The sequence below is a fragment of the Drosophila simulans genome, chromosome 3R (genome assembly GCF_016746395.2).
Source record: "Drosophila simulans strain w501 chromosome 3R, Prin_Dsim_3.1, whole genome shotgun sequence".
NCBI lineage: Eukaryota > Metazoa > Arthropoda > Insecta > Diptera > Drosophilidae > Drosophila > Drosophila simulans.
Window position 1 is genome coordinate 478,759 of NC_052523.2, and position 26,846 is coordinate 505,604.

Below are 26,846 nucleotides of genomic sequence, written 5' to 3' on the forward strand. Positions count from 1 at the left end.
TAGGGGAATTTAGAATATCTCTGTTGGCGTTGATATTCAATGATGGGGAACTAGCTACCTCTGGAGCTCGTATTTGGGCCTTGCCGTGATTTATAAAGGTGGTGTCATTTATCACGATGCGTTCGTTGAAGGTGATGAGATGTGTGCCAAGTTGATAGACTTCTGTTCCGTTGTCCACCGTGACCCTGGCTGGCCGGTCATTGATGATGATGATTCTCTCATCCACGCGGGAGTAGGTCGCTTGATTGCGACTCGCAATGCGCTAGAACGCTGATTGTTGGCAAAAGGTAGCCCCGGTGTTGGGGTGCAGTTTTTTATTGTATGGACTTCTTCTCAACACTTTGCTACTATGTTGCAAGTGACTGGGAAAATAGTGACCTTCTTACAAGATAATTTTATTTTGGGGAATTTTATAATGAAGTATATTTTGTTAGAGGATTGTAGTATTTTTACAGACGATGCGGACATAAAATCCAATATGGGGGTATCTGTGGGTTCTTTCAGCCAAACTGATTTTAAGTCTGCATGATCTAGGATATTTGGACTCACAATATTATTTTTCGTCAGTGTTACAGCCAACATTAAATTTTGTAAATCCATCATTAGTATTCTATTCCTAGCCAGCAGTGTCTCATATAAATGGCCGGTGTCAATTCGGGTATTTTTATGTGTTTGCAAGATTTGATTTACAGTGGTTGTTAATTGGTTGATTCGACTTTGTATTCTAGTATTAATTTTGATTTGCCTATTATTTGACTGTGTCAACTGCCACTCTGTGAACCTAACTCTTTCTAGATCATCCGGCGTCCCCGCTACTACCTTTAGAATTGTGCCAAGAAAATCTAAGCTCGTTGCGATTCTGTGGTGGACTCTAACGAATCCGAAGGTGCGAGGTGTCCACTTATAGCAACTTCCTCATTGGAGACTGTGGAAACATCTCGTTCATGCTGCTTGTTTTTTCTATTACGAGCATGTGCGCTGACACCAATGACAGTGAGAGAAGGATGAAAATTCTGCGCCTGTGGAAATGTATTTTTTTAAGTCGCTTCTTCTTGTTCGCTGAGATTTCCCATCACCAATTATACTAATACTAAAACATCGTGCCTTTGGCAACGGACTTAATGTCTTTTAAATGGAAGTTTGCCAAACGGCTGATGATAGGTAGTAATAATAAAAAGTTTAAAATTAATTGAAAGAGTCATTTAAAGTTTTCTTTGTAGACCACCCTCCCTTCAATGAGGAACGTGGTCCCAGGTCTGCTTGTATGGATTTTTCCTCACACAAGGGAGTAAGTTTATTGCCAAGCCTTCTATTAGTTTTGACCAAAACCTTTTCGCCCACTTCGAAGACTCTGTTTTGTCGAAATGCATTCTCTCTAGACCATAGCGCGTCTTGGGCACTCTTAATTTTGTCAGCAATCCGTTCTTGTGTGTCGTCCGTGGATTCTTGTATTGCGTCGACTGGCCTCTTATCGATGAGCGAATAGATTGATTTGTTATATCTGGTAATGGCTAAGAAGATTATCTCCACCTGGCGAGCTCTAGTAGAGTGCTGTGAAAACGTTCCACTTGCCCGTTTGAGACTCTGTGAAGGGGTGGCGCATTTGTGATGCTGACGCCAAAATGGTTGTCTAGCATGGCCGTGATGGTGTGCGATTTTAACGATAGCTCGTAGTCGCAGTAAATCACTTTGGCGTTTGGGAAGACATTTTTGACCTGCAACACGGCCGGTTTTAAGTCCTCAATTGTTCTTGACGGCACACGCTGTACGACGGCGAATTTAAAAATTTCTTAATGCAAGTGAGAAAATATTTACTATCAGTTGAGAAAATGTCTATGTGTCGCATTTCTCCTACATGAGAAAGAATCGGTGACTCGCCAATCTCTTGTTTCTTCGGATGCCTATCATATTTACCTTTCGCGCATGCTTTGCAGTTTTGGACAATTTCATTGGCCAGTTTGGCCATTTTTGGGAAGTAGAACTCTGTGAGATCCTGCTTCACATTTTCTTTGGCCGACCGGTGGGCAATATTGTGTTGTGCTAATATCACTTTCTTCCTTTCCTCGACCCCAAAAATATCTGTAACACGGTTTATGCAGTGCCAGAATCTTGTAGTCGGGAATCTCCGCACTAAATCGTCCTGCACCGTTGCTAACGTGTGCAAATCGCAATGGAGGACGCCCTTGGGGACTATTGAATCCGCAAGGTCAGGAGTAATGACTCCTTGTCGGTGAAGTTGATTGCGTGTCGATTCTTATCTTTGAAGAGAACGAAAGAGCGTCTTAGCGGACCTCTTCTAGAATTAGTTGTTTCTGGAAGCAGTTTCGGGGCTTATCGGTTGATTCTATGGCGTGGGCGAGGGAAATCTCACTGTGAATGGTCGCAGCGCATGATTCTGAGTCCTGTTCTTCTATGGCATTAATTTGCTGCATAGACAGGGCAACCAAATTTTCTTTTCACGGTTTATATACTACTTTCGCACCCGTTTCCTCGATGTGACCCTTCCACCTTTTAATTTTCGCGTTAGGGTTAGAATCTGATACCGAGAACGACAATGGCTAATAATTCTCTTTCATTTGTGGCGTAGTACATTTCCCTATCCTTTAATGTCCTCGAGATCATTGTAATAGGACGGTTCTCTTGTGAAAGAACTGCTCCAATACAGTAGACTGAAGCATCCGTCGTTAGATGGAATGGCTTATTGTAATCCGGTTATCTGAGCATAACATCTTCGGATGCCAAAATGTTGAGCAGTTTTTCAAAAGAATTTTTTTGCGCCTCATCGAATTGTACTTGGATGTGTTGCGATCTATGTCTGCTTACACTTCCATTTTCGCCCTTTAAGATGTCCGAAATAGGCCTTGCTATGGCTGCAAAGTCCTTAATAAAGCATCTGTAATAGCTCGCGAGACCTAGGAATGTTCTAACCTCAAATACAATTTTTGGTTCGGGGAACTCTTTTATGGCCCTGACATTTTCTGGGTCGGTAGTGGTGCCATTACTGGTGACTATAAAGCCAAGAAAGTTTACGCTTTTTTTTCCACAACTTGACTTTTTTACTGAGACTCTCATATTTGCATCGCTTATGGTTTTTCTCATTTTCTGAGAAGATTATTACATCATCGACGTAGACATAGCAAGTCTTGCCGACTTGCTCTCTGAGAATATCATCCATAGCTCTCTGGAAGATGCTGGCAGCATTTCTTAAGCCAAAGGGAAGCCTGTTGCCTGCATTCGTACTTCCCTCCGTTTACGGAGAGGGAAGTTTTTTCGCGGTCATTTTCCGCTAAGACGATCTGGTGATACGCGGACTTGAGGTCCAGTGTCGTATAAAATTTGGCCTTGCCCAGTATCATAGAAATATCTGGCATCGGGTATTTGTCCGGGATAGTCCTTTCGTTAAGCTTACGAAAGTCTATCGCTAATCGTCTATTTTGATTACCGGCCTCGTCGGTTCCTTTTTTATCAGCCACCCATATTGGGTATTTAAAAGGAGACACTGACTTCTGAATTATACCATTTTTAAGCAGGTCTTGGACATCGTTGTTGACGAAATCTGCTGCCGACATGGAGTATTGATATTATTTGGCGTAAATGGGCTCTTTGCTAGTCGTTCTAATCGTGGCCACCTCCGATGTGTTATATGGCAGGGCCTCGTTGGGATCTGCGAAGGCGTTTTTTCGGCTTCTGATCATCCCCAGAAATGCCCTTTTCACCAAAGGTGGTGCGTCTGCGCACTCCACGTTAGTGAAGTTGACGTCAGTGCATTTAAGGAATGAAATCTTCTCAACCTCGTTACCCCATTTGAGTTGGGCGGACGCGAGGTAATGTGACGCGCGGGCCTGTGTTAACAGATTGGCCCCGATTATCCCGTCGAATATTGTAATATCTGCTAGAATAAAAAAAGTCGCTTTCGAATTAAAAATCGAGACGAAGCATTTTTTGTCTGGAAAGAAATTCATTGGTACTCCTGCTGGTCTTCGTCTGATGACGGGTAACAGGGATGTTCGACTAAAAATTGACGTGATTAGATTCCACTTCTTGCGCTAAAGACAGAGCTGACGGCATGTCTTTCGGCTTTGCCGCGAAAAGCACGTCAGTGAGGTTGCGTTTAAGTCCCGAGATGAAAATACGCAAGGCGTCCTCTCGGAATTTCTTGCACAATATTTTTGCCGTCGATGGCTCGTGAGACATATGAGCTTTATTTGTGAGTAAGGTGAGTTTTTTTTCGACCTCATCATAATATTGTAAGAGGGTCATGTTGTTTCTCTGTCTTAAAGTGCTCTTGTCTTGTTCAATGACATACATTAGACGTTGTCACTGTAAGTGAAATCGACGGATTTATAATGGCATCGAAATTCAGTACAGTCCCAAACGAGGATAAAACGTTATCGGCCGCGCCCCTAACTTTGTTTCTAATAATTGTCATTGCCTCGTAATGGCGCGAGGTGCCGTTGCCCACATGGAGAATTATTAGTTATATCTATGGGTTCGTAGGTTCTGATTACGGGGGCCACGGCTGAGGTGGGGCGACATGTGCTGCTGCCAACCAGCTGGCCAGCTCCTGAATTTTCTGACGCATTTCATTTTGTGCGAGTTCCTTTTTGGCGGCCTCCTCCGCTAAAGTATTGGCCACAATTGCCTGTATTACAGCTTTGAGCTGTTCTGGATCTATCGCCATTGCAGGGGGATTCGCAATTACACATCTTAGAGGGGGAGCTTGATGTTCGCTATCGGAGTATGTGGAGTGTGGTTTATTATTCCTACACTCTGAGAATCCGGGCTGCATGAGCAGTCCAACTCGCTTAGGTATGCAAAACCTGCCTGTGTGGGTGGCAGTTGACCAAAGACAGACCAACAATAAATATAGACAAAGGATGCAGCGTCGAATGTCGCGCTGTTACAAAAAATTATTATATGATTTTTTTTCTATTCACATTGATTTCTGTTAACAATATATTTTTTGTGTGTTATTTCGTCACTTATTCCCTTAATTTTTCCCGCACCGCTTTCTTTTGCTTTGCCGCAAATTTAGAAGCTTTGCTTTGCCGCATATTTGTGGTGGTGGGTGGTGGTTTTTACCACTAGTTGAGCGCCAATTATTTAACGATTAATCGCGACGTATTGCGATGTTGCCATCCGTCAGGTTTCCTCCAGAGGTGAAGGGCTTCCTTGGCTGGCTGCTCCGGGTGGTCCGGGGAGCAGGAGAAGATTATTATTTACGTTGAGAGGAACTTTCCTCTTTCAACTGCCAGCCTTGTGGTCTGGCAGAGTAAGTAATATAAATGTGTTTTACTAAGTTTAGTCGGAGTTGACGAGCTGCCGCTCTTTATTCTGGTAAATGCAAATTCAAACTGAAACTTAAAATGATTCTTAAAGCTAATAAAGACTCGCAGCGGCAACGCAAATATGCTGTGTTTGCCGGCTGCGCACGGGTTTCCGGCCCAATGATGGGTCAGCACTGTCAGTTCTAGTTCGTTGGCTTGTGTTAACTTATGTACTTTATATAGTCAGAAACGCTTCGTTCTTCCTGTTACATACTTTTCAACGAATCTAGTATACCCTTTTGCTCCACTTGTAACGAGTGTAAAAAACCGATAATGTAAAAGTGGAAAAATTTTTTTGCGCTTGGGACATTTCATCTTTTAAGATGACTTTCCTTAATGAGCTCTTTTCGACCATATGTTTTTGTGATTTTTGGCCGGATAATATGGTGGTACAACAGTTCGAAACTAAGATTAAAAATAGGATAAAGGGGCCCGTGGGAATTAAACTTCCCTTTTCCGACACTGTCCCTTCTGACCACGCCAGGCCCTGGTCGTCGCTGCCAACGTACCATCTGCCGGCTCGAACGGTGGTTAGGTTGCTATGGGTGTGTATCCGTTAGGTCAAGCCAGCGCTCCTCCCAAGACCACCTTTGCTGTCCCTTGTGACCATTTCAGGTCCTTTTATTCTCCTGTACCGTGGATATGTGGATTTTTCTGTTCTGCACTTGCAGTGATCGTCCTTAAGTATCAGCTTTGACGCTCACTAACTGATTCCCTTACCTTATCGACGGGTGCGCGCTGATCATTATCGCGGCGTTCCTCTTGCTTTCTCACTGTCCGTTCACACTCGCGGATCTCTCGTCGACTCGGTGGTATAGCTCTCCACGTGTTCTAGCTGGCTGCCCCGAGCTGGGCTTGCGCGGTCCCTTTATAGACCGCCGGAATGCCTGTATTTCCCCTATTGCGCTCGGCCCCCTCGGGTACAAGGCCCAACTAATGTCCCGTTAGTTAACGGTGCGTCCGCTTTGAGCCATACCTCTGTGCCCTTGGCCGGCTCGAGTCCACTATTTCCCGTTTGACCTGGCTGCCTTTGACTCCTCTCGCACTCTAGCCTTTTTCGCAAAGCAGCTCTGCTGTACACAGACTTGTAGGGAGTTTTAAGACTCCTTACAGTACATTAACCGGTTTATAGTATAGTCACATGGTAAAGGCTAATTTTAACAGACTTAAATATGTATAAATAAATGATTTCTCTTTAATCCGAACTTTCTTTCCATCCTGGTATATCTTCCATAAATATTATTGTCATCAAAAGAAATTTTTCTTTTAGGATATTTAAGTTTACCTGATTGTTATGATTCCACTGCACTGAAATTGGCGGGTCCGGTAAATGTTTTATCACGCATGTTAAATTAACCGTTGATCCCAAATCAATGTAAATCTCTGGACCGCCAAGGATACTAGTAATAGGCTCTAAAAATAATAAAATAAATTGGAAATTGCGTCACGTTATTTGTAAAGTAAAAGAGAAAACAAAATCGTATTTAAAGTTTGGAGCATTTAAAAATATATATGATATATACTTACGTAGTTATATAACTACGTAAGTATTAGTTATTAATTTGTCAGTCGAATAAATGATCCGTCAATAACAAAGACAAGGATCAACGCTGAAACAACTTTAAATCGAAACACGAACAATTTCGGTGAACGTCTATATTTAAGAAAAGTCAGCTTAAGACTAACTAAGCAAAAATGTGAATTGGTTTTATGTGTTTATGCATGTGCAAGATTGTATGTACATTGCTTATGTAAGCGTAATATGTGAAGCATATTATGCTACTATATAAGTTAACACCACAAATGTTTTGATAAGAACATTTGAAGCTGCACGCGTATCCGCTTGCTCAACACTCGTCAACAAAGGTACTTGGGGTCGCACGAGCGTCCGGTTGCGAAACATACGTTGCACCTGCATAACATAAAAGTGCAGACGTAGCGTCTTTCCAATTTCCGTGAGAATCAGCGAGACAGCGAGTGCAGCAAAAATCAAATCAGCGCAGCACCGACGCCGGAGAATGGGTGGGTAGGCGAAGTTAGGTAGGGACAAATTTGTCAAACTAAAATCAGTTCTGTTTTTGCAATCAATTAATATAGACCTTATAAAAAAAATATTTTTTTATTTAATTGAAACTCCTTTGGAGTTAAGTTATATAATAACTACGTCAAAATCGCCCTCCAAGCTCACAGAAATCACTAGCAAATCATCTAAGTAATTGAACCTCTCATTTCTGAAATGAGAAGGCACGCTTTGTCCATTTACTAAGTCGTCGTGCTTGTACCATTGCACAGCCATGGCAATGGCATTACCTTAAATAGGTTCAAAAGGACTGTGAAGGCCATCTTCTCGAGGGGAGACCTCCAAAGGCCCTGCCAATACGCGTCCTTCAGATCAACGCTAGATATATATTCAGCTTTTGGCAAGCGACTCAAATTATATTTATTTGAGGAAGAGCGCAGCATCCTTAGCGGCAAAACTTTGCACTTTTCGATAATCCGAACAAATCCTAACTTTCCCAGACATAGTTACTACTACGACTCTGACTCTTATATTATTATACCCAATTGAAGCATTCTATCTAATGTCCTATTATTGAAAATTTCAGAAATCTAGCCTAAAATAGTTGGGCACTCCGGGAAAAAGTCGACTCAAAGTTAGGATGTTACAGAGTTGGCTGAAATGTTCCCATATGTCAAGGCTGTAGGTATTGATGATGATTTTTTTAATTAATAAGCAGCAGAATGCGTACGGGTTCGTCTTAAGCCCGTTTTCAACATACACTGATTATATAACTTATTCAGGAACTCAAATTCTCTTTTGTGTTGCCTTGTATTGTTTTACCAGTTTCATAATAATCCAAAGATTACTTGTTGGTTCTTTATTATTAGATAGCGACTTACTGGTCACTGCATTCGATTTTTATTGAATGCTTAAAACATAGCCATAAATCGAAGGGCTGAGCTACTGCTGAGGACAGCAGAAAAACGGCTGCGGTGTATATTACTTACAAATATGTTGTTGAGTATGCTAAGGCAGGCATATTCATGTTACCATAAGGAAATCAAGGATCATATAACACTTGAATTGAAGTCCAGCGTTTATATGCGCATTCCAAAAGTGTTACAATGATTTGGCTGCTATTCTTTATAACCGTACTGGAGTAAAGTGGTTATAAAATAAGCAACCAAATACACTACAAACTGTACCTTTCCCCATAAACTGCATTATCGGATTTTCATTTGCCCCGCAGAACCTCCGTCGTTTTTACTGTTCATTGTTCACTGTTCACTTGGGGCAATCACTCGGCACCACCAAATCACATTCGGAGTCCAAGGCTACATTTTGTCTTTCCTTGAGCCGGATCTTCGAGGAATAGTTCACGACAGCTAAGTACATACACATATTGGACGACATTTCCCTAGTGTAACCCGGTACCCGAGTGCCATATCTATTTTCATTTCCATTCGACATTTCATTTTCTTTGGAAACAGTTTCAAGATAAGCGGAAGCCTTCCGCTGCTTCAGATAAGTATAAGCATAAGTTTATCTAAGAAAGTTAATCGTATAAGTTAATCGGTTTACAAAAGATGTGCTACCCAGTTAAATCAAGATATTGACCGTCTGTCCGCCTCCAGTTCTCAGGCAAGGGCAAATCCATCCGTTGAGACGTTCTCAAAGTGCTACAGTCTTCCGATATGCTACACGGACATCTTCGAGAGCCCACCTTTCGTGACCCATTTACAGCTATCTAAGTTAACAATTCCCTGCTAACTCCAGTGGAAAAAATATTTTACTTAAACGCAAAACCCAGCGGCGAAGCTCAATCCATTGTTTGCAAGATAGTTTTGAAACTTCTTTCGAACGACCACCAGATCTCTTGACGGGAAGTATGTAGTATCCCTACCCTTCAAGGATTCTAAGCACATCAACACATCCAAATACGGACACAGTAAATTTCTATCTCCCGCACCACGCAGTTTTCAAGAGCGTGTGCATGACTACAAAGGTACCGTGTGGTATTCAACGTGGCGGATATTCAAATTTGTATTTTAAGCCGAAATGTAGAAATGATTGTAGAGTCATCACAGACTATGAACATCAGAACTTCATCTTTTGGGCGTGACTGCATCTGAGTCTTTATATGCAGTAGTCGGCCTACTGGCAACAGCAGTTATTGAATCGTCGGCCTCGAAAAAAGAAAAGAGTCGAGCAGGGAGAGAAGGCCATGTCCGAAAGTCGCAAAACAAGTCAGGGAATGGTCCTTCCACTAACGGAGAAGAAAAACTTCTCGAGTTCCTGGAGCAGGTGGTGCGCAGAAAAAAAAAAGGACTATCTGATTATTACTTGGAAATGTTTATGAATTCACATTCAAACATTGAAAATGGATCGGAAGCTGGGAAGAGAGAATGGATTTTGACAGCTGCTCAGCGAATTTTTTGTGTTTGTATCATCAGAGGAAACTTTAACGATAACTACCCGACAACACCAGCTACCTTCAGTAGCCCAAAAAAAAACATAGAACGGCCTTAGCACCAACATCACTCCACCTGTGTGATGAGAGATATTAGCAGCAGCCATCGATTATAACAGGATGCGTGGTGTGTAAAAGCAACAATAACCAGAAGGCAGACAAGAAAAATTAAGAAAAAAAGAGCAGGAAGAAAGGATGGAAAGCCTAAGGAAAAATCTAAATAAGTAGAGTTAGAAAATTGTAAAATTGGCAAAATGAATACAAAAAAGAATAGCTCATTTGTAGAGGCTACTGTATTCACAAGAAAATCCACAAAATTGGTCAACCGCCTGCAAACTACAAGCAGAGCTGGACAATTTTAACAATACTCCAAGCGAAATAAAGCCCACAAATTGATATACATGTCTTAAGACAAGAATAAATAATAATACCTCAATCTCCAAAGGTGATACCACAACTGAAAAAAAGACTGTCCAGCTGATTGCCCTGAACCGATGGACAGTGTGCGTTGATATTCCACGTGCCGACACTGCAACACGAAAAATAATATGGAAACAAAAAGTTACTTTTAATGTGTAAAATCGATAACTAAATCAATGAACCGAAATAGGGGGTTCGAAAAACGAAAAATAAAACAAGTTAAATAGTTACAACAAGAAAAACAGGAAATAAAACTAAATGGATATAAATCAAAAATTTTATATGCATATATACATATGTATAAAAAAACCAAAAAATTCAGCCACTGTGGTTGCTTCTTTTAATACATATTAACAATTGTAACAGTCGCTCGGTCATATTAACGCTATATGTTAAGCACAATAAACTATTAAAATTAGGTTATATAAGAAGAGCGAATCATTTGGATAAAATTTAAAAATAAAATTGCAAAATTGCAAAAATATATACAAGTTTGACTTAGTCGTTGACTAATTACTCGAAACTCGGTAATGCTAAGGTATAATCAATTTTACCTTATGTAATAATGAACAAGTAGTTGAATAAAATAGCTATCTAGGAGAAAGAATGAGATTTAATGTTCTCCTGCATAGATACATCTATGTTAATAAAGAAATGGACTGGCAAAATATACTAAACAAACTTGGAGAAATAAAAACGACTTTCGATAAGTCGTCCAAGTGCATAGGCCAGAATCAGGAAGTGCAACAAGGGACTCTGCATAAACATGCTCAAATATTGGTCGAATTCTTTAACGAAGCACACGAAAGATGAAATCACATAGCAAGGGAAAGACTAACAAAAAGACATCTAACGCGAGCCGTGAAATTTTTAAACAGGTTCCGTGAGAACTTGCTGAATATAAAAACACGGCAAAATTTGAATTAAAAATCCCTGCGATACTCAACACACCTGTATTTGTTGAAGTAAGTGATGATATTAAAAGCATAACGGACTCTGATTTAGACATCAAAAAGAAGATCTTTACGATCTTTATATCCCAGCGGTAATAACTTTACCAAAATTGTTAAAGCGTAACAGCTCAGATTCTAATACAGTAGAAAATAGAAACACATTGACCGAATCAGCTAGACCTCAAGGGAATGTGCGACAAATTTCGTCCACAAAAACTCAGTTTGGAACAGTAGAGGAAATCAAGGCAAATATAATTGGTCATTTGTCATACAGCGTTATAAATCAATGGACAATTATCGGTAAAATACGTGTATTAAAGGCACTAGTTGAAGGAGAATCGCTTAATGTCATTAAGGCTAAGCTGCTTACTACACAGCAGCGCGGCAAAACTGCAGCGCAAAAACCTACGTATTTCGCTTGAAGCAGCCTATATAGATGATGGTCTAGATTTTGACAATGCAGATAAATTCGCTAAAAAGGAAGCGATCTCTGCAATGACAAAGAATTGCGAGCACGATAAGCTTAAGACCATACTGGAAGCACTTCTTTACCGAATTGACCGGCCACTTGAATAGTGTATTATTCTTCTATAATAGAGGACACGTTCGAGGAAATAATAACCGAGGAAACTACGAACACAGAAGTAATGGCTGAGGTTATTATAATAACTATAATAACTATAATAATAATAATTATAGAGCCGAGGAGTTTATTATAGTAATGTAAAGAACATACAGACGGAAATCGAACATTCCCCCTTGAGCAACAACCAACAGTAAGGCTGTATAAAATTAATCTCAATTTTAGCATTTTCATCCAATTAAAGAATGTAAGTAAAACTTAATTGGTAACTCTTTTAATAGATACAGGAGCAGAAATTTCCTGCTTAAATGTAGAACAAGTAACCTAAATGATTTAAATTCACTGAACACAACTAGTATATCAGGAAAAGGGCAAGGGACTGTTCAGTCTTTAGGTACTATAAACTTGGAAATGTGTGTTGCATATGCAGCAATACCATTTGAATTCCATATTGTGATATGATGGATACTCTAAAGGCCCACTGTACCATGCAGTAGCATAGTTTAGAAACCCTAGGTGAGCTTTATCGGGATCAGTTATCACAGGAGCCGCCCTGCAGGTGGTTCTTGTTCTGGACGAGATAAACGCAAGCGTGGCCGTATTGCAGAAAATTTACGCAGGAACCAACGAATCGAACAACTCTTTGCGTGTTCGCCACAGACGTCTTCGAAAATAACATTGAAGACTCTTGAACATGTTGACGTACGCTAGAAGCACCAATGTTAAAGTTAACAGCACCAAAATAAACATCAACCCAGAATCTCGGTAATGTGCGCCTGAAAAACGAGACGCCGATTATCAAACCTTTTTTGAAGCAACTCTAAAGCCGCTTCGTAATTGCTGTTTGAAATCTCCAATGATCGGATAGTTTCCAGCGCTGAATCCCTCAAACATGACCGCAGATGTTGAAATTTCTCAATGTTGGAGAGGTCCGGATGGCTGTCGATTATGCTCGTGAACACGGAGTAAAAATCCGCCCAGTTTGCGTAGCCTCCGCCAAACGTTGGCAGCTGCACAGGCGGCAACGGCATCGGCCTCGGCCGCGGCTGCGTTTGAGGACCGCTACACTGGTGGGGCACAACACCTTCCGCAAGCGTTGAGTGCGGCGCGAAATGCACATTGCGTTTGGCTATTTCCGCGCGCACACTAGCCTTGAATTCAACGATGAATTCATCAAAAGACTCGCTCATTTCACTGCCAATTTCGTCGAAATCCAATTCCTCCAGTTCTGTATGCAGAACATTGAAGGCACTTTGCAGCTCATCAATCTGCTCCAGCCTCACCGTAAGAGTGGGTTCGTCGTATCCGCTAAGCGTCTCATTAGACAGCGACGTTTGTAGCCTCTGCAACCTGCTGAACAGCGCATTGGCTTTGCGCTTTAAAAAGGTCACCCTGTTTTTTACACCTTCAGCGGGCATAGCAACAAATCGCCTTTGATTCGGTTCAGCGGGAAGATGAGCACAAAATAGATGCCGAAAATGCAAGTGGGGTCAATGCACGCAACGATATATGTAGCAATGTATGTATATATGCAATTGTAGCTCGCTTAAACACAGCCACTATCACCGAAATCTCCACTCACTTGTCCAACCGATTGCGATTTAATATATTTATATTTATTTATTAACGGGATAAGTGCATTAATTAATGCATGCAAATTAACAAAATCACGTCGGGGTCACCAAATGTTTAGCTATTGAGCTTTTTCAATAGCTGTTGCGAATAATAAAACCGAAGAAAGTTTGCTTTTATAACGACAGTTTTTATTTTGCGAAATGTTATTATTTTACGATAGCGATAATCGAATGCGTAAGTTTAGTCTTTTCCGAAACACGAAGAATTGGCAACTGGCGGGCAGGCAGCCGAAATGCAGCGCCCAAGCTTAACGTAGGTGGCTAACAACAACAAACAAGGAATGAGCGCCGTACAGATAAATGCGAGCGAGACCAGCGGTTTGCACTATGGGCATCGCAACTGCTACCACTGATTAATTTGACTTATAATATTAAAGAATATGAGATTAGTCTACTGCATTAGGCGGCTGCATGACCCAACAGACACCTCTCTTTTCGGGAAAATGGACACCTCTCTTTTCGGGAGAATAGACGTTGATAACTTTATTCTCTTAAACTTTGCTCTTAAGCTATCCCAATATGCCTATGTAAACCCAAACATGTCCCCATATAGTAGCTCATGAACAAGTCAATATCTTGCCGGATCATCAATTTGGATTTCGAAAGGAACACGGAACTATTGAACAGGTCCACAGACTGGTAAAACACATATTACAGGCTTTTGACGACTGCGAGTACTCCAACGCTGTCTTTATAGATATGCAACAAGCCTTCGACAAAGTATGGCATGTTGGATTATTATGCAAGATAAAGACCCTTCTACCTGCGCCCTACTTCTGTACTTTAAAGTCATATCTGGAAGAACGAAAATTTAAAATCACGGTGAGAAATAGCTACTCCTTTATATACCCAATGAGAGCTGGAGTCCCACAGGGCAGTGTTCTCGGACCGCTACTATATTCCTTGTACACTGCTGATATCCCTTGCCCGAGTTTCGAACACATGGAAGCACCGAACAGGACTCTTATTGCAACCTATGCAATTGACATCGCAGTTGTATATAACTCTAGGGACAGGAGAGGCAGTTAACGGACCAAAAGAATATATTAATGCTCTGGCAGCCTGGTGTAAACGGTGGAACCTAAAAATAAACCCACTGAAAACAACAAGTCCATGCTTCACATTAAAAACTCTTATCCCGAACACCTCTCAAATTCGGCTAGAAGGAGTTACCCTGAATCAGCCCCTGCCAGCATCATATCTAGGTATCAACCTGGATAAACGGCTCACCTTTGGGCCGCATCTCAAAAACACAGTAAAGAAATGATTTCACAAATCACAACAGCTGAGATGGCTCATGTATAGAAGGAGCACTCGTTCGCTGAGGTGAAAAAGAGCTGTTTATGCGCACTGAATCGTACCGATGTGGTTATACGGGATCCAGACTTGGGGAATTGCCACCAAATCTAATTATAAACGTATCCAGGTGATGCAAAATCGCGCACTACGACAAATAACCAACTGTCCCTCGTATTTACGTAACTCCGCACTCCATAAAGACCTCAATATTCACACAGTTGAGACACAAATTGGGAGACATAAAAGTCGATATAGTGACAGATTACTGAGCCGTAGCAGTCTTCTTGCAAGACGTCTTATCCCCGCTCGACCTCTGAGACGACTCAAACGGCAAGGCTTCGCCAAAACAATTGGGCAACGGTAAAAACTCTTCACTCATGTTCCTACTTCACTTATTTCAATATAGTGTTTGGTAATTCCTAAGAATATTTCTCCACCCTGTGATGTTAAGATACAATATTATGATGTACGGATTCTTCACTTAATAAATAATAATTACAAAAAAAATGTTTCTTTGACCTGTTATGTCTGATCTCAAAAGAAGTATTTTAATTAAATCAGTGTTCGTGAATATGCGATAAGTAGCAATTTTTTTGCAAATGTAACCAATATATTTTTTAGCCTCGGTCTACTCGGCTGCAAATCCCTTATTTTGAATGCTTATTATTACTGAATTCAGCACAGCCTGAGCTTTTTCTGCATACGAGCCCTCTTCTGTGCACCTAAGCTCAAAAATATGCATATGTGAAAACACAGCGCCTATCAAAATATTTTCAGAGGACAAAATGACATGTAAGTTTATTATAAATAACAACATAAAAAAACAATACCTTTAACTTTAAAATCCATTTTAAATCAATTTAATCGGTGCACAATAGCAAAAGTTGACCCCTACAAAGTAAAATTTTATTTTCAAAATAGCTGACAGACTGCAACTGCGACGCGCCGATGAACACGCGTTCACGTTTTAGAGACAGTTTCAAAAATTTGTTGTGAGGCATTTTTTGATTGGTGGCCTATGGACGCAACCAGTGTGCGATCGTGGCACTGAGTACTACGGAGGCAGAATATGTGGCGTTTTCAGCCAAAAAAAGCGGTGTATAGAGGTTGTTGAAGACGCTGAAGGATGAAGCCCGTGAGGCAGTGAAGGCGCTATTAATTCATCCAGGGAATGTCAGCACCGTCATGGAGCAGCTACGCTTTAGATTCGGCCGACCAGAGCAGCTTATACGTAGACAGTTAAACAACGTGCGAGAGGTGCAACTGATCTCTAAGCAGAATTTGGCAAAGATCATTCCCTTCGCGACTCGAGTGAACAAACTCGCGGCAGTCAGCGAAGGCGGTGCAGCACCTGAGAAGGCCAACCCTCATGGAGGAGCTAGTGGCAAATCTTCCTACAAGCAAGCGAGAGGACTGGGCCAGGAATGCTGTAGCGCGCAGCTACAGGAGTACGCAGACGTGGTTTGCACTGTCTAGGATGCCGGGGAGTCGAGTTCTACATGCAAGTGTCGACCATTACGAAGGCGAACAGGATAATAGGCATGGAGGTTGTCCCATCTGCGGAAGACAACACGCACTCACGAATTGCCGAGAATTCGTTGGAGCTTCGCCGCCGGGAAGGTGGAGCACTGTGAGGAGGCACTGTGAGGAGGCACATGCCTACGAAGCGGGTACGCTTCTAAAACTTGCTACATGCAACTTGCTACTTGCTACTGAAAGCGGTTGCAGCCGGATGAGGTCGCGGTGAAGAGCGACCGGCTCTGGTGTCGAAAACCCCAACAAGCCCGGCTTCAGTATTCGGTCCGACAGCTGTCAAGGCCATCACCGACTACCATTACAGAGATCGAGGCAATCAGCGTATCTACCCGGTTGATGGAGACACACGCGGATGCTGGATTCAAGTTATGCCAGTTATGGCACTGGTGAGCGCGAGAGATCAAGAGCGCCCGATGGGCTTAGGCTGAGCAAAAGATTCTCGAAATGTGTTGGCAGGTAGCAACGGATGACTTCAGGTTCTACGTGGAGTAGTGCCAAGCAGCGTCATGAGTTGAGATCGAGTCCCTACAAAGAGGGAATATTTGAGCCTGAGCTTGGTAAAGTCAACGTTTACTGCGAAGCTGCTGTTGTGATAGATTTGGAGACAGAAGACCCAGTGGGACGAAACGCTACCGGAGGAGCTAGGCAAGGTCTTTGGCTTGTTGAAGGGTTACGTATGAGGACGACGGCGTCCTCCAGCCAGCAGCTAGCTGACCGGGTTCCTGATGAAGAAGAGATGGCCAGTGAAGTTGTGTTAGATTCGACAAACGACTTTGTTGTTCAATCGCCTGGTGAGGATCATAGCTTGAGCGACATTCGAGATAACTGAATTCCGTGAGTTTACGGCAGAATTAATGCTGCACTGTGCATGCCGTACAGTGCGAGGAGTCCCGTAATACTGTCACACAGGCACAGTGTCACAGAACTTTTTTTATTATATTTCCTTAAATTACAATCTGTTTTTTTTTTAAAAGTAACAATAAGTAATTAATTGACTAGATGTGAAGAATTTCCCAGTGCAAGGATACGCTAAAACATTAATAATTTAATAGTTTAATTCTGTTGGAGTTCTGCGTTTTAATCTTCTTGGTTTCAACTCTGTCATCTGGCTAAATAGTTTATTTGTGTGTTTTTGCTGCTTTTTTAATAGTTTCGTTGACTTTTTCTAAGTTTAAATCAATATGTATATCTTCGTTTCTAATGTACCATTCGGCTTTTGTGATTATTCTGAGCATTTTTGATTGCGTTCGCTGAATTAGCTGTAAGTGGGATTTACTGGCGGTTCCCCAGAGTTCTATTCCATACGTCCATATTGGTTTTATTATCGCCTTGTATATTGCTATTTTATTATGAAATTCTAGTTTTGAGCTTTTTACGTTTAGCCAGTTAAGTTGTCGAAATTTTTTTTCATTTCATTTCGTTTAATTAGAATGTGCTGTTTCCATGTTAGTTTTGAGTCAATAGTTAGTCCAAGGTACTTGGCATATGGGTGTAATAATATTTTATTGTCATTGATTTTAATTGCGAAGTTTTTGGGTTGTCGTTTTGTGCATATTACTTGTTGAGTTTTGTCATTATTTATCCCTATACCCTATCTCTCAAACCAGGATACTGTTTGTGTCATGATTTGTTGTAGTATACTTGCAGCTGTTTTTTCGCACGCGCTTGACGACATTAACACAGTATCGTCTGCGAACGTCGCAATCATTGATCCAGGGGTAGTTGGCGCTGGGATATCGAAGGTATAAATCAGGTATATTATGGGCCCAAGCACACTACCTTGGGGAACACCCGCAGACACTGGCATATTATCTGATCATTCATTGTCGTATTTAATATAGAAATATCTGTCCGTTATATAGCGTTGAAGGATGGTATATAGGTTATATTGTGGTATAATTCTTAGCTTATGCAGCAGTCCTTTGTGCCATACTTTGTCAAATGCTTTAGCAATGTCCAAGTACACAGCATAGGAGAACTTCTTTTTGTCAAAATCGACTGTTATTTTGTTAATTACTCGTGTATAGTTGAGTTAGTCCATTTTTTGGATGCTTTCTACAGGGAATAATTTGTAGATAAGGAAGTTCCAAGTTTGCTAAGGTAGTATTGAAGCCGCTTATCTTTGTCTTCCCTGAGAATTCTCTTGATCCCGTCTGTTGCCTGATTTTATATATAATAAAAGCGGGAGTTTTCTTTAATGTAATCATTTTTATAGATGGTGTCGATTGCGTTGCTGTATATATGATGATATCATTTAAATATGATATTGCAGAGTCCAATTCGTTGTTTGTCTTTAGAGAGATATTTATTTCCATGTTCTGTTCCAAAATGTCGCGAAACATGTTCCAATTTGTTTTGTGGTTAAATAAAGGGGAGTCATTGTTGTTTTTTTCTGGCCCACCATGTAATGTCATTAATATTGGGGAATGGTCATGATTTTATTGTTAAGTTATCGCTTGTTATATTTCTTGTAATGCAGAAGTCAATTAAATCCGGTAGCTTATTTGTGTCAGTTGGTCAGTAAGTCGGCTCTCCTGTGCTTAGAGAACGGCTATTATTGTTTATCATTGCTTCATACAGTTGACGTCCTTTGCGGTGGTAAGTCTGGACCCCCAAGTTATGTGTTTGGCATTATAGTCACCTCCTCCCAAGTACCGATTACCCAGTGATTTTAGAAATTAGAGGTATTGGTCTTTTGTATTAGTAAATTTAGGTGGGCAATAAACTGCAGATATATTTATTGGACCCGTTGTGTCTGAGGTGGATATACTAGTAGCCTGTATGTAGTCCGTTTTGAATCCATCCAGCTCTATGCACATGATGTTTTTTTTAAATTATTATCACCACGGGCCTTACCGTCTGGGTGATTAGTAGAGAAAATATTATAGATAGGTATGTTTATATAGGTTTCCTCAGATGAGTATGATTCAGAAGTGAGCATGACGTCAATTAGCTTTTCATTGAATGTTTTTAGTTGAAGTAAATGGCGTGAAAGTCCGTTAGCATTCCAGATGGCGATTGTTATGTGTTTATTTGTTAAGTTTAGATAATAAAAGCGTGAAAATGTTCATCATATTTGTCATTTGGGCTATTAATTGTTTCATAATTTGTTTAAGTTCGTCAAAATCATTATGGCTTAGTTTGGCTTAATTGAGTTGAAGCAGGCTGTATATCAGGTACAATAGTAGGTTGAGTTGTTGAGTTGGTTTGATGGCTAGTTACTTGGTTTTTATTTAGACTTCGGCATAGGATAAAGCTGGCGTCTTTAAGCTTACTACGTTATTTTTTGTACTGTGTTGTGTCGTTTGATGTGTGTCGTTTCTTTTTTCCGAAGAGTTGGGTATTTTTGAATTTGCAGTGCTTTTGTAAACCATACAACCTTTATAGTTCGCAGTAGGGTTTTCACTGCATAGTGCACATTTAATGGTTGTTCTGTCCGATCTTGTGTTAATAGTACAGAATGATAAGCTGTGTTTTCCAGATCACTTTACGCAAGTAGGGTCTTTGGTGCAGTAATTTTTTGTATGTCCATATTTTTGGCAGTTTGTACATTGAGGAAGTGTTCGCTTTGGTCGCGGTGGCTCAAAGATTACTTTGCAATGATGTAGGTGCTCAATTTTATAAATGTCTTTATTATTGTCTTTCATTTTGAGATGTTTTTTGCTGCATGTTGTGTAAATTTATAACTTCATGCCCTTGCTGAGCTAGTTCATTAATAATATCGATTTGTCTGTAGCATGATGGACGTTACCTTAAACCCTCTCTGGTCTTTTGGTCTGAAAGGTGTAGTATTTGGTCGATTTATCTTTTAATAGGCTTAATATGTTGTGATAGTGAGTAGTAGTTTTTTATTTAAAGCAATAGTTAGTGCGTATATGTTTTCAACATTTTGATTATTTATGCTCAATTTGCATTTGCGTATTTATAGTTGCATTTTCCCCATTATCAGTTTGGTTTTCGTCTTCGTCATCTTGTGCTAATAGCTCAAAACGGTTGCTTGAGTGTGGCTCGGCTAGCCAGTACTCTTTGAGTGTTTTTTGGGTAGCGGGTTTGAGCTTTATTCCTCTGTTTCTTGTTGTTATTTAAGAGATCTTTGGAACCGTTTGCAGACTGATTGTCTCCGTGACGTTTTAAGTTTTGTTGGTTTGGGAGAGAGTTTGGATTGAGTTTTGTTTATTGTTGTTGGAGCGGGTATTGAGGTTGTGGGTGATATAATATTCGCTGAAGAAGAGCATATCGGCTTTGAAGCATAGCAAACTGTAGTTGTTGTTGCTATAGTTGCTGCAGTGGTGGTGTTGGTTTCTGAAGTTGCTGAGAGCGGAAGAGTTGAGAGTGGGAGAGCTGAGAGCGTAACTGCTGTGAGCGGGAGAGTTGAGTGTGTGTTTATTGGTATAGTGGAAGTTGTTGTTGGTGTACGTGCAGATGAATTTGGCCCGCTGGAGAGCAAGATCGCGCTCTTCCATCACTTTGAGGGTGTAGGCTTTGATAATTGTTTGTGTAGTTTGATATGTGGGTGAATGAGAGGTAGGAGTTGTTTTTCACAGTCACAGAACTGATTGTCCGACATTTCCACGCCAGGATGAAGCATCAAAATGTGAATGCTACAATTGCTGAGATCCGGACGAAATTCTGGGTTACAAAGATGAGGCGTGTGATTCGGAGAGTTATCTCATCGTGCAACGTGTGCAAGTTGCAGCCAGCGCGGCCGTTGCCGCCGATAATGGGACCCTATCCGGAAGACGGACTGGATGCGGGTGGCCATTCAAATATACTTGACTGGACTACTTTGGGAAACTGTTGATGACTGTGACCCGGCACAAGGAAAAGCTTTGGGTCGCCTTGTCCACGTGCTTGACAGCAAGGGCGGTAGATGGCGCATAACCTGTAAACGTATTCCTGCATAATTGCGATCAGGAACTTCGTATGCTGTAGAAGGCCAGCAAATAGACTGCGCAGCGACAACAGCCAGAAGTTCGTGGGAGCTGACAGGAAAACCAGTCGCTTTGTGACGTGTTCAAGATGGAAAATATTCAGTTGTCAAGCAGAAGCTAACCAGTCAACCCGTCTAAGGGAGCGCATGGTGCAGTGAGTACCGCGTCATATCCTGAAGGAAGTTTCGCCAAGAGACCACGTATTGGAGAGTCTCCTGATCGAGGCGAAGCATATCTTGAATTCGCATCCGCTTACCCATTTGCCTGTGGACACGGACCAGGAGGCACCGTTAACGCCAAATGACCTACTCAAATTGGCCACTCCTATTTTCGGGATAGTCCTGGATTGGATGTGGAGCTGCCCAAGGAGGGTTCTACGAGAAAGCAGTGGAGGATTTCTCGCCTGCTACGAGACCCTTTCCGGAGGAGGTGGGGCCTGGAGTATCTGCCTACGCTTGATCGACGCGAGAAGTGGTACCGAATAACGGAGCCCGTCCACCAGGGTTATATGGTCTTTGTCTGCCTCGCCCCGACGAGAGTGATTCAAGGGCATCGTGGAGTAGGTCTACAGCGGGTCCATCAGCGATTCGTCAGACGCGCTAAGGTTCGCGTAATAGACAATGGCCTATCGAGGACAATGATTCGACCAGTCTCTAAACTTGCACTTCTTGTATTTCAGTGAAGCGGTTCTTCATGTGGTTAGGGTGGTCGGGGAGGTTAAGTGAACTTATGCTGTGAACCAGTTTAAATCTGAGGGGATTTGTTAGCTTATTGTTTGCAGGCACAATGCTTTTTCGCCATAGCCATGTTGGAAATTAGCCGGAAAACTTGAATTTTTGATTGTCGTGTGAAAGTCTGGAGGACACACTGCGGTGATCTAGCGTTAAGTTAGTTGTAACTGTTATAACCATAAATTCTTACAGAATAAAACGCCCACTACCACGAATTAGCCTGCCCCTTTTTTTCGGGATCCAAGGTGGAGTAGCCGTTTAAGGCAACTCCGTTCGCGCAACGTCAAGTATATGGCCTTGGGGCTTCTCCTAACACCCTTAAGTAGCCTCTTACGACATGCCGTGTACGCTGAGGTAGTATTCTTCTCCTGCCATAACACATGACACCTGCTTGGTTTCAGCCAGTAGTCTAGTGGCTAGTAGTCTAGTGGACTAGTGGTAGTCGAAGCATTTGTGTTGGCACTCTGCCCATACCGACAAGACCACCTTCCCCATCGCAACGTTTGCCATCTGTTCTGCCACTCAGCAGCCACTCGTGGGCTGAGAGCATTGATCTCCAGCATGCCAGAGCTAGTGCCGCAACTTCGGATATCGTCCTGAATCCTCTAATGAGCCTGAGGGCCATGGATCGTAGCACCGAGCGCACTCCTTTTTTGGTGCAGCTTATAGAAGCGAAAGTTGGACATGAGTCTTGCCAATGAAGAAGCTGTGATCGCTGCCTTATTGCTCACGTAACTCGTGTGGTTCTTGAACGAAAGTCTGTGGTCTATCATAACACACAGGTACTTTGGGGACTATTGAGTGGTCACCTATGTCCCATTGACAGAGACTAGCATAGTCTCCACCTTTTTCCTGCTACTTAGTAGAACTGCCTAAGTCTAGTGCGCCGTGCTTGCTATCCCGGCTTTCTTAAGGATGGAAGATCCCATCATGGCGTTACATTTATCTTGCAACTCTGCAATTGTTTTGGCGATTGCTGTAATTGACACATCGTCAGCAAAACAGTGCAGATCTATTCCCAAGGAGCTGTTGATGGCCGAGATCCCATCGAACATGATGTTCCACAGGATCGGATCCCTGGGAAATTCCGGTCGAAACTCGGTATGGTCCAGCTTCCGTATATATATATGGGCGTGCATTATAGTGGCTCATAGTTTCTTTTAGTTTCTTTTAGGCAATACTTATCGACATCTTCTTCGTCATCATTTATATTTAAATTTTCCATGAAAAATAATTATTAAACTAAGATTAATTAAAATTAAACTAATTAAAATTAAATTAATTAAACTAGATTAATTATATCCAATACTCGTAGAGTAAAAGGGTATACTAGATTCGTTGGAAAGTATGTAAAATGAAGGAAGCGATTCCGACCATATAAAGTATATTTAAATGAAGTCCTTCCTGTCCCGTGTCGATATAGGAGGCGTGTCAGAGTACGTTGTCCAGCGGCGCTAGCTGTTGTTCGTGGACGCACTGTTGCAGTGAAAATGCAATTTGGTTATAACCAATCTTCTTATGATGTTTACGTTTACTCCCTAATCGCTGGCCTTATTACGGCTAAAGCCGGACCAATGTTGTATTCTCGAAGCGTAATCTTTTCGATCTTGGACAGAACTAAAGTACAAAAATATTAAGCATAAGTCTATACCAGCTCCAATGCATGGCGCCATAAAGTCATGGTCGGAACGCCGACTCTGCATGCACCGCATGGTATGCTAGGGTACGTTCTTGCTGAATCATATACATCGAGTGCTCTTTTCAGTTATTAACTACCCCCTCCTCATATTTATGAGCGTCTTCGGTTAAATTAAACTTGTAATGATTCGCTGATTCTTATTGAAGGTTCGTTTTCTACTTAACCAAAAAAAATTATGAATAAACCAATCAGACCAACGTTCGGGATCACTCCAGCCGCGAACCGATGTTTGGGGAAGCCTGCGTCAACCTCGTCCTTGAAATCTTGGTCGAACCGCAGGTTGTCGGTGTAGAAAAGGTATGCTAAGCACCGGGTCATGGCCGACAATCTTCAATAGTGGTGATTTTACTATGCCAGGGTGCTTGTTCAATGTTCTTCGCAAATTTACAAAGTCCGTTCCGTTGATGGTGACGAACACCTCTGGGCCACCGCCCGTGCTGATGCGGGCTGTTGCCTCGTTGATGATAACGATACCGTCATCTACAGCCATTACTGCCCTCAGGTGGCTGGGTTGAGTATGACATTGGGCCATGTTTTTCGCACGGAACGAACGAGCACAGGTTACGCGACGATATCGCTCGCTGATGGTGTTGTGCGCGTCTTCCGTGCACTCGGTGACCGCAAAGGTGTCTTCTTCACATTCTGCCAACGTGTCTTCTTCTTCGTCAAGCCGTAGGATTACTTGATGGTGTAATACCGGGTAGACGAAGACCTCCTTACTTTCAATCTAGGATACGATATTAGTATTTGGATTATGTCATCGGACTGGAGAACCCTATTTCTTCTAATAAGCTAACTATTTGAGTGTCTTGTTTAATAAGTGATTTCAGATCGGCATGGTCAAGGATTACAATGCTAACTTTTCTACAAACAAGAGAGATTAGCGTTGCTCGACTGTCAGATAACCTCACTCACATAGTGAGATTGCGAACGAGAGAGCTCAACATTATTTTTTGGCATTTCGATAGAAATAATAAAAAAGAATAACATCAAAAGTGTGGGCGTGGAAGCTTGAAACGGTTTGTGGGCGTTAGAATGGGAATGGCCAAAATCATAATAAAAATTAAAAATTTAAAAATTTTAAAAAGATTATAGGCCGTTTGCCACTACAACAAACCACCCAAAACTACAACGTCCAAACTTTTGCAAAATGTTGTTTAATTTTTGTATATTTTTATTTATCTTGTAAATTTTATAGTGAATTAGTACAGGCGAGTGATTAGGTATTGATTTTCCAATACTGTGAGTCGGGGAGGGCAGTATACGACCGCTAGTGTGAGGTGACTGATGTCCTCCAGTGATTCTCAGCCAACTCTCTTTAAAAGTGGTGCTTCATTCATATGCCGGCCACACCGTGTGATTTACCATCGTCAAGATTTGTACAATATAAGTAGTAGTCTCTCATTTGAGTTTCCGAAAGAAGTACTACATATATGATTCACGTGTAGGAACTGAGCTAGCTAAAGTTTACGCTGGGCCATTCCCTTTCGAAACTTTGGTTCAAAAAGACGGCAGCCTTCCAGTTATCGAAAAATATAAGCACTTAATTTCTTGTCTCTCTGGTGAAGCTTTAAGAACAATTAAAGTTAACCAAGTCACCGAGAGCTACTAGGAAAAGGCACTGACTAGTTTAAGAAGATTTATGATAACGAATGTTTAATCTTTACGAATAATATTTCAACATTGTTTCGTCTTCCGAGAGTGCCGCATCAGTCCGCATTCTCCATAAAAAACCTTACTACTACTGTAAAACCCTGTTGCTGTTTCGTCGATTTATGGTTCTCTGTCATAGATAGTAAGTATACATTACAAAAATTTTGAATTCAATGTTGATTTATTTGGATTTGAAATCGATCTCCGGTTACCACCCTGATCAAGCGGTGATCCTCAGTGATTGTAAGGTTCCAAAGAACCTACCATTATTAGACCCTTATTTCAACAAGTCATAAAAAAAGTATATACCACCATGAATACAACAAAAAGGAATTTCTAAAAACTTAAATGCTGAACTCGGCTGGACATAGGGTACCAAAGGGGCCACTGGAGCCATGCTCTACGGGAAGTGGTCATAGGTAGGGTAGGGCAATCGGCGAACACGATTACACCGGTGTTTCGCAGGCAACAAATTCTCAAGCTGTTCCTCTTCTTCTAGAACTGTCTCCTTCCGAAAATATTAATTTGCGTCCTTCGATTTTGTATACTAGCTGCTCTATTCTTTTGCTGCGAGCACGCTCAATTCTTAATCTTATTCATTAATGCCTGTAGCGAAAAGGTATCTGTACAAGCCAGACCACGTTTCACAGTTTAAGGAAGGCTTACAGCCATTATACTTCTTGGCCTTATTTTAATAGTCTTCGTTTTTTAAAATACCAAATGAAACCACGTAAATTGGTTGGAAGATTTGACACTTCATCACAATTTTGCAAAGAGGCATTCGCGATCTATGTGAAGATGAACCGAAAAAAAAAGCAAAAAGAGATGACTGTATCGGAAGAATTAGTAGCTATTGAGCAACAAAAATTACTGTTGCTTAAAAAGAAAACTAATAACAAAAAGAGAAAGACGACGACGAGGCATTTTTAGACAGCCTAATACCATACATATATGCGGAAAATGGATCCGAAGAAAAAATTATTATGCTGAATGGAGATATAGAAAACCATTTTTAATTTTTCTTTTGACAGTATTTCCGATACCAATCTTACTAAAATTATACAATTGAAATATATTAAAAACTTACCACAATGTTATTAGGGTGTTTAACATAATTTTGTCAATTCTTTGTCAAACGACTTTTAATTTTATTTTAATATAATCAAAAGTCGAAATAGACATCCGCGCATAGTTAAAGAACTTTTCTGGATAGTTTTGTAAATCATTATATAAGTTATTGAATTCGCGTTTCTTAATTCTACTCCAGTTGCGGGGGTGGACGCCAGTTTTTTGAAGAAAGTTAGTAGTTGCGCTTGATGCAAAAAATTCCTCGCCCTAATCCATCACGGTTACTCTGCCATCTTCTCGCTTTGCTCATCGCTTCTCGCGCGAGTTATCAGTGTCTCCTGCAGCTGGTGTGTGAGTGTGTGTCCTTATATATTGGAATCCAAGTGGTTTAAGTAATAAAACAAGCGACTGCTCTGGTTTGTGTCTCAAAATGAACTGATCTCTCGTTTATTAGTCGAGAAAAACTTAAGCTAAAAGGTTTACAAGAATGTGCTGTGTTCTCATTGTCCGAAATGCTGCTGCGGCAGTTCTAGTTTTGTT

General features: G+C 41.3%; 1 protein-coding gene across 9 annotated transcripts in view; it reads right to left on the bottom strand.

The window, feature by feature from the left end:
- LOC120284921 (neurotrimin-like) overlaps positions 1 to 26,846 on the bottom strand; it is an 85,873-nt gene that overhangs the window by 8,662 nt on the left and 50,365 nt on the right. For 5 of the 9 annotated variants that reach the window (XM_039294421.2, XM_039294423.2, XM_039294422.2 and 2 more), the window contains one exon: positions 6,613 to 6,740. The exons of 3 other annotated variants lie outside the window; for them this stretch is intronic. In XM_039294421.2, the coding sequence (XP_039150355.1) occupies positions 6,613 to 6,740 (128 nt within the window). Of the gene's footprint in view, positions 1 to 6,612; positions 6,741 to 26,846 lie in introns of those variants that run through there. One more of the 9 variants, XM_039294427.2, reaches the window with a different exon arrangement.